Source organism: Sorex fumeus, unplaced genomic scaffold (assembly GCF_029834395.1).
Source record: "Sorex fumeus unplaced genomic scaffold, SorFum_2.1 ptg000008l, whole genome shotgun sequence".
In the NCBI taxonomy this organism is placed as follows: domain Eukaryota; kingdom Metazoa; phylum Chordata; class Mammalia; order Eulipotyphla; family Soricidae; genus Sorex; species Sorex fumeus.
This window is the reverse complement of record NW_026606065.1, coordinates 12,395,045-12,410,986: the sequence shown is the minus strand read 5'-3', so window position 1 is coordinate 12,410,986 and position 15,942 is coordinate 12,395,045. Positions and strand designations below refer to the sequence as shown.

General features: G+C 34.9%; 1 protein-coding gene across 24 annotated transcripts in view; it reads left to right on the top strand.

Moving 5' to 3' along the window:
- Window positions 1-15,942, top strand: part of RIMS1 (regulating synaptic membrane exocytosis 1) — a 518,137-nt gene that overhangs the window by 383,010 nt on the left and 119,185 nt on the right. For 8 of the 24 annotated variants that reach the window (XM_056109989.1, XM_056109987.1, XM_056109997.1 and 5 more), the window contains 2 exons: window positions 3,049-3,132; window positions 14,958-15,029. The exons of 6 other annotated variants lie outside the window; for them this stretch is intronic. In XM_056109989.1, coding sequence (XP_055965964.1) covers window positions 3,049-3,132; window positions 14,958-15,029 — 156 coding nt within the window. The remainder of the gene's footprint in view (window positions 1-3,048; window positions 3,133-14,957; window positions 15,030-15,942) is intronic. 10 more of the 24 variants (XM_056109999.1, XM_056109991.1, XM_056109988.1 and 7 more) reach the window with 2 other exon arrangements.

Genomic DNA, 15,942 nt, shown 5'->3' with positions numbered 1-15,942 from the left:
TTCTCTAACAGAAAGTCAGCAATCCTATAAGCAATTTGTTCTTTCTTAGGTGTAGTGAGAGACAAGGTGAACCAAAGCCAGAAGTTTCACTTTGCATTTTTCTGTCATGTAAACTGAGGACTAAGGGAAGAAATCTTTTAGGCCTTCCTAAAACTTAGCTGTTAATTGAATAAGAAGAAACAAATTTGTTAATTCAATTAAAATAATATGAAAGAAATGTTTTTAAAGAAGTAGAAAGAATAATAGGGCAGGAAATAAAAATATATACCATTGCCCATTTCTTCAGATTTAGTTTCTATTCTATTTGTTCACAAAAATTATTTGTGCTATTTATAAAGTGATTAAGGTGTCCTTATTATCTCTGATTTTGGCTTAGCTACAGTCTAAGAAGAGATAGTCCCTATTGAAAGATGTTGACATCTCAGAGTATGTATTTCACTACACATTTAAGACATATATATTTGCTGTAGGGTGTCTCAATGGTAGGTGAAAAAAAGTTGCAAAAATAGAACCAATGAACTACTTTGACTTTTGTGGCTTACATTGGGCCATTCACCACTGTATCTTCTTCTTAAGGTCTCATTTCTTAACCTGTTACTACAAAATAGAGTCTTATCTCCTTATTATCTGTTTGCAAATATTTATTGATTACTTATTCGGCTTTCACCGTGCTATCCTAAACTACTGTAGCTGTAAACAACAAAAGAAAACAAAATAGCTCCCTTTCCTTAGGAGTTCACAGTTTGATATTCAGTCCCATGGCAGCAGAGTATTCTGAAAAAGAGGTGACTCCGGACAAAAAGAGACCCCTGAAATAATACATTGTGATTATTGGTATCAAAGTACTAATATTGTAACTAACGTAATTTGCAGGCAGGCTGGTTTAAAAAGAGAAATAGGGCTTAGCTCAGTTTCATGATTAATAACCTGTCATGATAGTTTGTAAAGTTAAAATGAAAGTTAAGCTTTGTTTACAGCTCACGAGAGGGGATTCTAAATTTGGCTCTTTTATGGTGAGATAAAGATAGTACACATCTTTTTTATTTTAAATATCTAAAATATAGCATGTTGTATAATTGAAACCCAAGCACAAAAATGTGTAAGTCTGCAACTGTACCTCATGATGTCTCACTATTAAAAATTTTTTAATAAAAAAAATAAAATATAGCATGTTTAAAACTCAACAAAATTTACTTATTAACACTCACATAATATCTATTCTCAGGACAAAATTAGATATAAATTTTATTGGGTATAATCTCATCCAAGTATATGAGCAAAAGTAAATAGATTTATTATATTTTTATGTATCAGCATATTTAGAAGGACTTTGAATATATAGATATATCTGTATTATGCTGTGTTTCTTTTAAAAATATCTTTTAATAGTCTGCAGCACCGTTGCTTGTTTCTGTATGTTCACCTTTCTCCTTCACAGCTTTTGCTGCATGTTTCATAGTTAGAGCATTTTTTTTTGGTTTTTCTTTTTTTTGTTTTCTTTTGCTTGTTTCTTTCTTTGTTTGTTTTAAAATAAACACAAGGACTGGAATTTTGCCTCAGAAAGCAAGGTTGCTTGTTATTCTCTCAATTTAATGTAGTTATGACTTAAAAAAAACAAATTAATTCCATTTTTGTATTTTCAACTAACACATTTTAAATATGAGTAAGTGTAAGCTAATGTAATAAAAAATGCTATTTGTAATTAAGACATTAAACATATTTTTCCTTATTGTATCTGCAGAAAAAAAAGCCAGTGAAGTGAAAAGGTACATTTTAAAGTATTCAAATTAGATTAAGCAACAAAAGTGTTCTTCATTTCACTTACATATAAACACATAGAAGAATCCATTTCTCTTTTTTTCCCAAATTCTCCCGGTAAATATCTTTATTTGCTCCCCAGCTTCCTCAAAGCCCTGCTTGCATCACCAAATCTTGTCCAAAGCCCATTGATTAAGCAGAGGTTTTCAGCTGAGCTCCGGCTCACTTCAGCTGTCCTGGGCACACATTAACAAGCATTTAATGCTTTTTTTTTTTTTAGGTTGTCTAATAATTCCAATAAGCCAGTTTAAAATTAGCCCCCAAAATGACTTTCAAATGTTTGAATTAGTTTTTTGGCCAGCAGTAAAATCTTCTAGCTAAATTAGCTCTTAATTTATCCCTTAAAGGAGCTGGAGAGATGGTATAGCAGGGAGAGCACTTACCTTGCATGCAACTTACCTAGGTTCCATGTTGCCATGTACAGTTCCCTGAACACCTTTAGGAGTGATTCCCTGAGCACAGCCAGGAGTAAGGCCTAAATACAGCTAGGTGTGACCTACTGAGCCCATTTAAAAGCAGTACTCTAGGAGGGCTAAATATCCAAATTCATTATATCTTCTATATAAAAACCAGAACTCTTACTCTCTAGATAAGTTTTTAATCTAGATGTTTGTCATTGACACAGGAAAAAAAAATGTTTGACAAAATGTGAATAAGTTTCAGACATTTTACTCACAATTTTACAATTCTAAGAATTATCTCTGCAGTTTTCACTCAGCAGACTGGTAAAGATTCCACTTTATAAAGTTATAAACATTTATAAAGTTTTTATAAATTATTAAATCATGCCATTGTTTTCACGCCAAAGAATTATCTTCTTCTACTTACATAGTGTTTCTTCTTTGTATTAAATTCAAACACATTACCTTTCTCACTTTATTTTATTCAGTAACTTCTGGGCTGAAGTCAAACATTTGTTTTCTACCTCTTTCTGTGTAGACAGGTGCATTTATACACACAAGACCATTTAAAAATTATACTTGATATATTTAAAACGTATTCCCAAATAAATTGTCTTTGTGTCCACTGGTGGGTTTTATTTATTTATTTTTTTTACAACATCATAATTGAACTTTCTAAAGCTTATAAAAGTGAGGAAATATTTATGGAGCAAAAAATCCAGACTTTGACTTTTTGGGGTTCTTTTCCAGTCCTATTGTTCCATGTATTTTATTTTAGGAGTTACTAAATGTCCTGTTTTTTTCCTGTCTTGTTCATTTGGGCAAACAGGGGTAGATGGTCCCCCTCCCTAGATAGGAGACGGCCTCCTAGCCCCAGGATTCAAATCCAGCATGCATCTCCGGAGAATGACAGGTACTAGTCAATGATCCTCACAGACAAGTGGCTTCGAGAGGCTTGTAGGCATCAAGTGAAGGTTAATCAAGAGAAATGTTGGTGATGACATTCTTTTCTTTTAGGATCCAGAGCCAGATATGTTGTGATGCCATCATAAATGTACCTACTTCTTACATAGCTCCTCAGAATGTCTGATGAAATGCCGGTAGCATGTAACTGGTATAATTGAAGCACAATGATTTGGAAACTGGTGAAAGAATTCTGTTTGAGTGTTTCGGTGTTTTGACTTTCAAGTAGTATTAAAATAAAATACTGATTTTTATATGCAAATGATATTTTCTGGTGCTTTAAAGTTTACTAAGATTATCACACAAAATCTTTTCATTATTATATGCTTTGTTATTCATGTACTTGTTTGTTACTACGTAAATCTGTTAATAATGAACTATAGATGTTAGCATTTTTTAAAAAGCATATAAACACCTAGTTTTTGTATATTTTATGAGGATTGTGTTCTTAAACCAAACACGGTCAAGAGCTAAGGCCTTTAAACAAGGTCTGTTTTAAAAATAGGATCAGTGCTTTTAATCCATTTCATACCGTGTCAAAAGCACAGTTGGGTAGTTGCCCAATTCTGTGTATAAGGCGCTTGTTATTAGTGCTCCATTTCTTTAAATATGTTTTCCCAGTTGGCGAAAAAAGGCTTTTGTGTGTTTTAGGTATTTCTCCTGGTGTGTGCAGAAATTCAGCCATCACATTAGCAGGACTAAGTATATAAGTACATATGGCAGCTCAGAAATACAACTTGTCAGACCAACATTTAGGCTCCTAATATAAGTGTGTGTGTATATATCATTAAAATTTTTTGCCTTTGTTAAAAGTTACATAATTTCTTTCCTTTAAGCAGTCAAATGTCTTCAGAATTTCAGATGGAAAAAACTACACTATCACAAAAACTTACTGTAATTTTTAAGTCTTTGGAAAGACTATAAATTAATATTTTAAGAAGGTTTTAAGAATTTATCATCATTTTATATTTCAGGCGCATCAATATATTTGTGTATCTGGAAATTGAAAACTAGTTTCTCCTATCTGATTTCAAGGATAGAGTTTCTGGAGTTTAGAATTTATGAAATCTTTAATCTAAAAGTATTATAAATTTAAAGTCTTTTTAAATAAGTATATATTATAATGGTACAAATTATATTTTAAAATTTACATTTACATTACTACTGCTTTCATTTAACAAACATTATTTTGTACCCCAACTATGCTACTAAAAGTTTTAATGGCAAGATATACAATAGTATTTAAGAAAGACCAAGTCCTTTCAGTTGCTGAATGTTCTTTTAAAAAAGATAGTTTTGAAATGTCTTTGAATTGATTCCAAAACAAATCATCAAATATATTTCACCTTTTGTAGTGATTTGAATTCAAATACAGGACATTATGATAGTCTTTTTAATCAATAGATATGTCTATCTCTACTTCACTTTGATTAAACAAAATGGAAGTCCTGATAATGGTTTTGATTCTTATATATGAAACAAATAGCAGTTTAAAACTTGTTATCATTTAAAAATGTATGCTGAATTATGTTATTTAATTTCATAGGTTTTATAATCCACCCCTAAGGGTGGATTTTAGGAACAAAAATATTAATTAGGTCATTAAATAAAATTCTTACAGAATTATGGAAACGCATTTTACTATCTTACTCATTTATTTGTAAATGCTTTCTTTGTTCAACTGAAAGAATTCTCATTACTTTATATTCATATTTGTAATTGTAGAGAGAAGAAACTTATTAATTATAATATTTAATAAAATGTACGATTAACAGTTTCTCAGATAAGAAATGGATTAGGGGATGCTTTTCATATCCTTCAACCTGACATGTTATCTAGAACCACAGGGCTCTCCAAGCATTTCTGGGTTACAGTCCTGCAGATCCCAAGTACCACCTGGGAGACCCTGGTGATATTTGGGACCACATGCCTAGAGGCACCACATCCTCAGGTCCTAGCATTCAGCTCAACCACCCTCTTTAGCTAAGAGTGGTTCAGCTGGCAGTAACCTCCTCCTGACCCCTTGAGCACCTCTTGGGAAGTCCCACTCAAATTATCAGTTGATGTTAAAATCATGACAACCTCTTGGCAACACTAACTTTATGTCTCATCTCTTTTGTCTTTACTTCTCCATTCAGAGAATTCTACCAGTTCCCACCTGACATAAATATGGTATCATATACAGAGATAACTGACTGTTCCTAAGGGTTTGGGGCATCTAATTATTGAATAAGGTCACTAACAGCGAGGAAATTTTTGTAAGTCTGTTGGCAGTTTCTATGATCAGACTTCCATGTCTTTTATCTGGACCGTGATTTAATATTCTGAAGATTATAGTAATATTAATGTAAAATTTTGCCTAAGAGAGTACTCGAGCTAATTGTAAAGAATCCTCTTCTTTCTCACAGTCTAAAGTGTATATGGATATGGTTATTCACTCAATACTTACCCAGTTTAATGTAACATTTTTGGGGAATGGACCAAACTGGACTTTGCTCAGGGTTTGCTCCTGAGTAGGTGCTCAGTGGTCACTCCTGGATCAGCTCAGGGAACCATATGCAGTGCCAGGGATAGAACCAGAATTGGCCTAATGCAAGGCATGTGCATTAACCCTGTACTAATATCTCCAGCTCCAACCACTTTTTCAATAATCAAATTTACAGAGCGAGAGAGATAGCACAGTGGCTAAAGCAGAAAGGTACTTGCCTTGCCTTCAGCTAACCTTGGTTTGATCCCCAGTTCATATACGGTATCCGGGTAGGAGTAAATCGTGCCCACCTGGATATGTTCCCATAACAATCTATGTGATCTCAAGAATCAAATGCTAGATTCATTTGGGAAAAGAAATAACGAAATAGGTTTACCTAGGTCTAGGAAACAATAATGAGGAAAAATAAAATTTGAACTGATGGAAACTTTCTGGCTTAAGTCTGTGGTTAAAGCTTGTTTGCAATTTTATTACTAAAATTAACAACACCTTTTATTAATCATTGAATTTTGAAGCATTTATTCTAACATCTAAGATATTGGGAAACTGTGTGTACGTGGCACTATGATTATTAATCAAATTTAGTTCTATATATAGCTACAAAATTGCCAAAATTTATGAGTATCAAGTTAGGAAAAAGTTTAATGTTTTCATAAAGTATCAGAGTTCAGTTTAGTACTCACATTTGAATCAATCATATGCAGTTGTGAAAAGCTAACAAAAATTACCATCATAATTGTCAATATCTTAACCTAATTTAGATTTCGGCAGAGCCTGGCAAGCTACCTGTGACGTACTCAGTATGCCAAACACAGTAACAAGTCTCATGATGGAGATGTTACTGGGCCTGCTCGAGCAAATCAATGAACAACGGGAGGACCGTGATTGATTGTGAATTTAGATTTAAATTATTTTGGTAAATGCTTCCTCAAAAAAATGCTTTATAATTTTACTGGTACATTATAAGTTCTTTCAGCACATTGTTAGCTTGAATTAACTTCACTGACTCTAGCGTTTTTATTGAGGATGTTTTTGCCTGAATGTATGCTATTTTTTAAGGATTTAATTTATTGGTAGCACTGTAGCACTGTCCTCCCATTGTTCATCCATTTTCTCGAATGGGCACCAGTAAATGTCTCCATTGTGAGACTTATTTTTACTGTTTTTTTTTTTTTTGGCATATCTAATATGCCACGGGGAACTTCCCAGGTTTGCCGTGTGAGTAGAATATTCTTGGTAGCACGCTGGGCTCTCCAACTGGGGCAAAGGAATCAAACCTAGGTCTGCCTCGTGCAGGGCAAATGCCCTACACGCTATGCTATCCCTCTAGCAAAATTTATTGGTATGTGGTTTAAATGAATCTTAAAATATTTGTTAAAACTTCTGTTTTGAAATTTAAATGAATTCAACAAGTAAAGCACCCCACTAAGTTTAAGATTAATTTATAATTTTTGTCTGCTAAAGTAGCAGCTGTAATTTCTTTTGCAAATAATGACATTTGTGTAGTTCCCCACACTTTTCACTTGGTGTCAGCTACTTGCTTAAAAAAATCTTTATAAAGTATATTCTTTATTCTCAAAGTGAATGGATTTCCTTTTTTGCAATAATATAATTCTGGTGGGTAAAGAAATGACCCACTTCTTGACTTGCATAATTTTTGGCAGTTGCCATGTAGATTAAAAATTAGATTGGAGAAATAGAACAGAGGATAAGATGCTTGTGCTTATTTGGTCAACCCGGGTTCTATCCCTGATGCTACACATGGTTCCCTGGGCATTGCCAGGAGAAGTCGCTGAGCACAGAGCAGAATGAATGCCCGTAGAACAACCTGTAGAACCGTCTTTGAATTACATATTTGGTATGTTTCATAACATCTAAGTTGTTTTTTCAAAAATGTTCTTTGCATGTATAGCATGTAACCATACTATCATAATCTGCTTAATACAATAATCATATTCATAAATATAAGTAATGTAAAAGTGATCAATGTATCATTAGCATGTGAGTCGATCTTCATTGCATTTGAACATTTCTTATGTAGTAGATACAGAACAAACTTAGATTTTTTTTCAAACCTTATCAGGAATCAAGATGATAGTGATTTATATTCCACATTTAGCTACCTAAGTAGTTAACCATAATATATAGATATTCCTATTATGTTCCTATTATTTTTGCTCAATTTAATTAAATTAAAGCATTATATGTTGGATTTTTGTTAAGTTTTTCCAAAAGCAGAACATCTTACATTTTAATCTATTACAAAATAGCATCAGATAGAATTGCTAATTTATTAACATTAATTTTAAAATTTAATTGAACTTTAATAACTTTCTGAGGCTGTATCAGCCATTGCCTTCAGGGATATTCTAATTGAATTTAATATTTGAAGAGGAAAGGAAAGTAGTACAATAATGAGTTTATCAATTACCTTTCTTTTCATTTTGTGAACTTCACACTTAAGAGAATAATAGAAAATGGCACTTCACAAAATTTAGATTTAATTAGTAAAACTCCCACCTTTGATACTACTCTTGCTTTAGCAATAAAATAGTTGTAGTGATGACTTACATTGAACATCTCTTTAATAGCTTTTTTAATTCAGATATTCGTATTCTTGTCTTACAAATCAGAACATTCCTAATAAATAATAAAATGATGAAAATAGAGGAAATTGGGAGAAATCTCAAAGAGCCGTAGTCATATATTACATGCAAAAGATACTGAGTTTGATCCCTGAGCATTACAAGGTGGCCTCTAATACTGGTGGTCCAAATCAGCATCATAGTGCTGGTCCAGAGCACTTAACTCTCAGGACCACACAGCTGAATTCCAGTATCACTTGATACTGGGCTCCTGTGTCCCATGAGCACTTCCCCAAATTAATAGAACAAAAATGCATTCAAATCTAAAAGGAAGAAGATGTGTTGGAAGCACAGTAATTCTGCTTTCTTCACTTCTGTCCATATTCACTTTTATCCACTTCAGTAAACATTAAATCATGAAAAGTGACTGGCAGGCAGAGTGGGTCGGGAACCTTAGGATATGGGGTCGCCAGGAGAACCTAAGTACTTGGGGATATGATGATGGTGCACTACCACGTAATTCGGGCTATATTGGATAAATCCTTATATCCAGTTTTTATGACTCTGTTTCCTTATATTTAAGTTTAGATAGCTTTGTGGATAAACTATCCAAATGTTAATATCCCTTAAGTATCTAAAATTAAATCTATGCAGTCACTTTGTTAAATCATGATAAATCTATATTGAGTCAACAATAATGATTATGTGTTATCAAAAGACAATAGGTAGGGGCTGGAGCGATAGCACAGTGGGTAGGGCATTTGCCTTGCATGCGGCCAACCCGGGTTCGATTCCCAGCATCCCATATGGTCTCCTGAGCACCGCCAGGGATAATTCCTGAGTGCAGAGCCAGGAGTAACCCCTATGCATCGCCAGGTGTGACCCTAAAAGAAAAAAAAATAGGAGGTATTTTTTTTTTCTGTATTCTTTAGCACTGTAGCACTGCCGTCCCATTGTTCATCGATTTGCTCGTGCAGGCACCAGTAAAATCTCCACTGTGAGACTTGTTGTTACTGTTTTTGTCATTTCGAATATGCCACAGGGAGCTTCCCAGGCTTTGCCTTGTGAGCGGGATACTATCGTTAGCTTGCCGGGTTTTCTGAGAGGGACCGGAGGAATTGAATTTGGGTCAGCAGCATGCAAGGCAAACGCCTTGCCCTCTGTGCTATTGCTCCAGTCCTTAGTATTCTGTATTTTTCTAAAAGCCTGGAAAAAATGCAAAATTTCATTTCTGTATGTACTCACTGTCACTGTCACTGTCCCCCCGTTGTTCATCGATTTGCTCGAGCAGGCCCAGTAACGTCTCCATTGGAGACTACTGTCTCCATTGTTGTTACTGTGTTTGGCATATCGAACACATCACGGGTAGCTTGCCAGGCTCTGCCGTGCGGGCGAGATACTCTCGGTAGCTGGCCGGAGCATTAGCACAGCAATATGTATTCAATTTAATATAAATTGAGTTTTATAACACTTGTTAAATTTTTACCTAATGTAAATTTTAGACTCTCAAATAATGCATAGAGTTTATATGCTCAGATTTGATATTGCAGTGATAACCCAAGCCGTTTTTGAACACAAGACACTCAGGCTAGACAGCCATAAAGCACTTGCTTTTCGTGCCTCCACCTCCCCAGCAGCATATGGTCCCCCGACCATAGAACCAGGAGTGAGCCCCTGATCATCACTCTGATCTCTTTATGGTCCAATAGGATGGTTCATAAATATAGATGAATTGGTCTAACCTTTCTTGTTTTATGTCTCACACACCTCTGTTCCTAGAAATAGCTGTGCTTAAAATACAATTTCTGGAAGACCAGAAAGATTAGTAAAATGGCCAACGCGCTTTCCTTGCATACATCCTATATGGTTCCCTGAGTACTCCAGGCATGATTCCTGAGTTCAGACCCAGGGGTTACCCCTGAATATTTCTGGGTATGGCCCAAAAACTAAAGTATGTAAATAAAAAAATTTACTTTTATAACGATGACTTTGTATTTGAGATGAAAAGACATTAGGTTTTCCATATTCTCTATATTCTTTCTTATACTGAGTTTTTACAATTAACTGTATATCATTTAAACTTAATTTGAGGTTTATTTTAATTTATGTTAAATTTCAGGAGAAGTGTAAAGACATTTTGTGTAGAAGTCTTTAGAAGGATTTTCAATAAAAGCTATATAATGCATTTGAAATGAAAAACAGGTATTAAGAGTTAAAAACTAAAGCACGGTTTGTGTGAACCTTCATATAAATATTTATCACCTGTTATAAGGTACTTATCCTGAGTTTGATACTTCTGCATATTGGACTTTTTCCTTCAATAAGCAAATTTATTATTGTTGATATTGTTATTACTATTATTATTTGAATAATACTTAAAAGCCCTTATCACCGGGTATTTTAAGAGATGCTAGAACTACAACAAATTCTTGTTCTGTACAGTTTTTAACGCTACAAATACTAAAATAAAAATAGAAAGTAATGCTTAAATATTTAAAATAAATAAACCTCCAAGGCGGTAGTAATAATATTGCAACTTTGAAGGCAAAAGAAACTCCCTGATGTACAAGGAGATGAAGTAATTTGCTTAAATTTGTTCTTCTAGAATGGTCATATTGAGGTTAACCTATGTAGCACAAACCTAGATATGTGCTTTTAGCTTCCATTTTCTAGAACCCTTTATGCTGTACATTGATACATGTTCCTGCTAGAGATTATGGACCTTTGAGTTTCCTTGGCTATTTTTGAGCAAATTAGTCTCTCTAAATCTAAATTTAAAATCTACTTATGCTTAAAAATTATTTGTGGGGGGGATAAAGGGATGGGAAATAGTAGTACTTACCTTATTGGACTATCACTATATATAAATCCTTAGAATATTCCAGATTTTATTAATGCCACCATCAACATCATTGTCATCATCATCACCATCACCATCATAATCATTATCATCATCATCATCATCATCATCATCGTTATATAATTGAGAAAAATCCCCTACATTTATTAAGGAAAAATGTTTTCTACTAGTAGAAAAAAGAGGAAGAAGATCTGAGTGTTTTACAAAAGAATAAAGATTACGTTAGTAATTGGTACACTGGGTTGAAAGGCCCTCCCATTGATCATCGATTTGCTCGAGTGGGCCCAGTAACGTCTCCATTGGAGACTTTGTTGTTACTGTGTCTGGCATATCGAATACTCTCGGTAGCTTGCCGGGCTCTCCGAGAGGGGCAGAGGAATCGAACTCGGGTCGGCCATGTTGGCCGCGTGTAAGGCGAACGCCCTACCCGCTGTGCTATCGCTCCAGCCCTGGGTTGAAAAAGAAATTAAAATTATTAGAGAAAAATTTTAAATGCCAATAACTATTTTTTTTCTTTTGGGGAGGGCTGGAGCGATAGCACAGTGGGTAGGGTGTTTGCCTTGCAAGCGACTGGCCAGGCTGAGCCGGGTTCGATTCCTCCGCCCCTCTCGGAAAGCCCAGCAAGCTACCAAGAGTATCTCACTCCCCATGACGTATTCGGTATGCCAAACACAGTAACAACAAAGCCTCACAATGGAGATGTTACTGGGCCCGCTCGAGAAAATCGATGAACAACGGGAGGACAGTGACAGTGACACTGCTTTTTGGGTCACACCCAGCAGTGCTCAGGGTTTGCTCCTGGCTCTGCACTCAGGAATTACTCCTGGCGGTGCTTGAGAGATCATATGGGATACTGGGAATCGAATCTGGATTGGCCGGCCTCATGCATGGCAAACGCCCTATCTGCTGTACTATTGCTCCAGCCCCACCAATAACATTATTGTACAAAGTTAATTTTATTTTTTTTTTGCAGAGGCCTATCATATTTTTCCCTTTGCACAAACTTCTGTCATCTGACTTTGTGGTCTTTTTATTATTTTTTAAATACATCAGGGCCTGTGCTTGCTGTTTCTTTTGCACTGGGTACCTCTTTTTTGATACACACATAGCTGACTTCCTCACTTAATGTCTTTGCTAAATTGTCAGCAACTCATTAAGTCCTCTTCTAAGTACCATACCAAGAAACTCCACCTCACACTTACTTTTCTCATTTTCCTTGCCTTGATTGATTTACTTTTCAGTTTTGTTAGAATTTTCTGCATTTCCAACACTCTATAATTTACTAGTTTGAGAGTTTTTGTTGTTGCTGCTTTTAAAAACATTTTCTACCAATAGAATATAAGTTGCTGTAAGGCAGGTTATTGGCGTTTGGAATTTTTATTTTCATATTGAAGCATCTATAACAATATCAGGCATAAATGCATAAATTAATAAATAAAAATCGTCTTTGTTTTTGCTTTGCTAAAAACAAGAAAAAGAACATTTGTGCTCCAAGGCACTTTTGATCTTGAAAACTTTAGGCCAAGCATAAAGTTCTTATAATAACTTACGACTCTTTCTTTGGAACTCAGATACCTACAAGGTCATGGACCTTATACTCTGCCTCTCCTTCCTGTTGTGTATGTGTCTGCCTCCCCTTCTCCTCAGAAACAAGACTCCCACTCCCACCATTCAACAACCACCAGCCACTGCTCTCAAGCATGTGTCATGTACCTCTCTTCTCTCCCTCACAGTTTGATCTCTTCCGACCAAGGATCAACAAAGTAGATGAGGATTTTCCCCTGATGTCAGGCAGATATCATTTTTCAGTGCTATCCCAGGTTCATGCCAAATGTCATACCTTTTCCCCTCTTGAAAAAGAATACACCCACCCATTGTCTATGCATCAAAATTGATCTCTGCATTACTCTTTGCTGCACAAAGTCTGACAGAAACAATTTAGCAGCCAGACAAACGGGGGTTCTCAAACCAGCCAGCTCTCCTTTTGACCTTCTGGTCTTGCCCTGATATTTTTCTCGCGTGTAAAATGAAGATGATTCCTTCACTTCTTAAAGCATTTTCATGAAAGCAAATTAGTTATTACCACCTTTGGTGGGCTGGAGCGATAGCACAGCGGTAGGGCGTTTGCCTTGCGCGCCCTTCGAGCTGGGTTCGATTCCTCCACCCCTCTCAGAGAGCCCAGCAAGCTACAGAGAGTATCTCGCCCGCACAACAAAGCCTGGCAAGCTACCCGTGATGTATTCGATATGCCAAACACAGTAGCAAAAAGTCTCACAATGGAGACGTTACTGGGCCTGCTCGAGCAAATCTATGAACAATGGGAGGACAGTGCTACAGTGCTACCACCTTTGGTGCCTAGCATAAAGTTACCCTTCAACATGCTAAAACAAACAAACAGACAAACAAAAACCACTAAGTAACATGACCACCCTGCCCCCTTCCCAAATTTCATTATTTTTTATTTTTGACCCTTAGCAGGGTAACAACAGGCTAAAGAATATACAGTCTGAATTGGTTGTCTCTAGTTACCATGGAAATATTTGGTTTCAGGGAGCAAGAAATCCTGAATTGGTAGGCCAGACTAGCATGAAGGCTTACTATGGCCATGTAGCAAAAGAAATGGGAAGAAATCAGGCAACTACTTTACCAAAAGTCTATACGTTCTATGAAAACTGTGTAATGTTTAGCGTGATATGGTCATGCGTGATATGTACTGGACATTCAGGATAGGTGGTATTAATGAAAAAAAATAGACTGTTGTCTCCTTAAAAGTAGGGAGAAAATATTAGGGAATAAAAATAAGTATGGTTAAAGAATATAAGTTATCAAGATAAAAATGAACATTGAAACAAACATATTGCTCTTTATGATGTTTCTTTTTTAGAATAAGTTTGTTTCTTGAGTACAATGTTTTATATTTATTTCAAATATATACTAGGTTAAATAGACATAAAAGTATGCCTAGTAAGCTCTCTCTAAATCAGTGTTTCTCCATCGGGGACCATATAGACCCCTCTAGTACCCAGGATTTTCTAAGACTGCAGCAAGTGAAATTTTATGAATCGGGGAGGGGGTCACCGGATGAGAGTAAATAGTCAAATAATGGTCAGGGGGAGACAGAAAAGAAACAAGATCAGAAGTGGCCGCAATCTGAAAAAGGTTGAGAAACACTGCTCTGTGTAAATGCCATTCCTAGTGGATAATGCTTTCAAATCCCAGATGTTCAGTGCTTACATTTAAAACTTTGTTAGCTCTTTGACGTGTGGTTAGATTTTGAAAATGTTGCATGATTGCAGAAGCATAGTCTTAGTAATTTTAAAATATCATTATGACAAAATTGAAATAATTATTAACCATTGATTCCAAATACATGTACTTGTGTCATCCATATTTTACTATTGCATTTTTCTTCTGTTTTCATAATTTTTTGGAGCAGTATATCTTTGTAGCACCAAGTTTTGCTTTATAATAGTAAGGATATTTCACCTCTTTGTGGTCTTTCAGCACCTAAATCACTACTATCTTATTTGTCATCAATACATTTCACATTCAAGTTGTTCACTCATTAGGAAAGACAAAGTTGCTTGTCAGGGACCTACTATAAGCTTATCTAGCCTAATGAAACGTCAGACTCCTGTATCTCTTTTTGAGCAACTTGTGTCTTCCACAGAGCACCAGTTCTGATTATTTTTGTTTTTTTTTTATTTTATAAAGTACTAAGTGACAAAACCATTTACATACAGTAGTTGCCATTTTTTGTGTCTATTGTTTCTATCATTATATGATATACTGTAGCTTTATTCATCATATATTTTGTGTTTCTTTAACATTTCATTCCACAGGCACTCCAGAAAGTCTGAAAGATCTAGCATCCAAAAACAGACTAGGAAGGGCATTGCCTCTGATGCAGAAAGGTAGGCTCGGTGTTGTGCTGTGTAGCCATCTTCCGTTTATTGATAAATCTAGAGGTGCCTTCCCTTTATTTTATAGAACCATATTTTAGCATGATGTTTAACATTTATGGAAAGAATATCCTTTATGAGACTGGCCTCACTGAGAAAATAAACCACAGAGAAGAATAATTTAAAGACATTCTTTAAACTTTTAAGGGGGGAAAATTTATATAACTTTCTAGTGTTAATTCTGATTAGTTAAGAAAATTCATTCTTATTTTAATATACATATCAGGGCATGCTTCTTTGCCTTTTTAAAATAATATTCAGTTACCAGTGACTATGATATCTGAAATATGAAAATATTTAAATTACACTATTTATGATAAATTACACTATTTATCAATTATGTTATCTCTTGATCATATCTTTTTTTAAAAAAAGAATGATCTATAGCACTACTTATATATTGAAGCAGAAATTGGTTAATTTGACATACGAATGACAAGGAATTTCCAAAGTCTTGTATTTTTATATATATAGACATGTTTTAAGTGCTATATGGTTTACAGTCATTTAACAGTTCTAGGCTCATGTAAAGTGATACAGGTGTAAATCAGTGAACGCATTCGAGAGGGATTTCAGAACCGTATACAAGGTATAACTTGGGAAAAGTGTCTTTTGCTTATGAGATTAGAAAATATTTCATGAATAACCCGTATATATATATATAAAAGCCGATATAAAATAAGATGTATGATAGGAGAAAACACTTTGACGAAATATCCTAATATTGGTAAAAAATTATGCCCATTTTGGAAAGAAGTACAGAATTGGAGTAGAGAAATCCTTGGCAATTGTGTTAAAATAACTTTTGAACCATGGAAAGGAATTCCATCTTCTGCTTTATTTGTTCCATGTGATTTTTGATGAA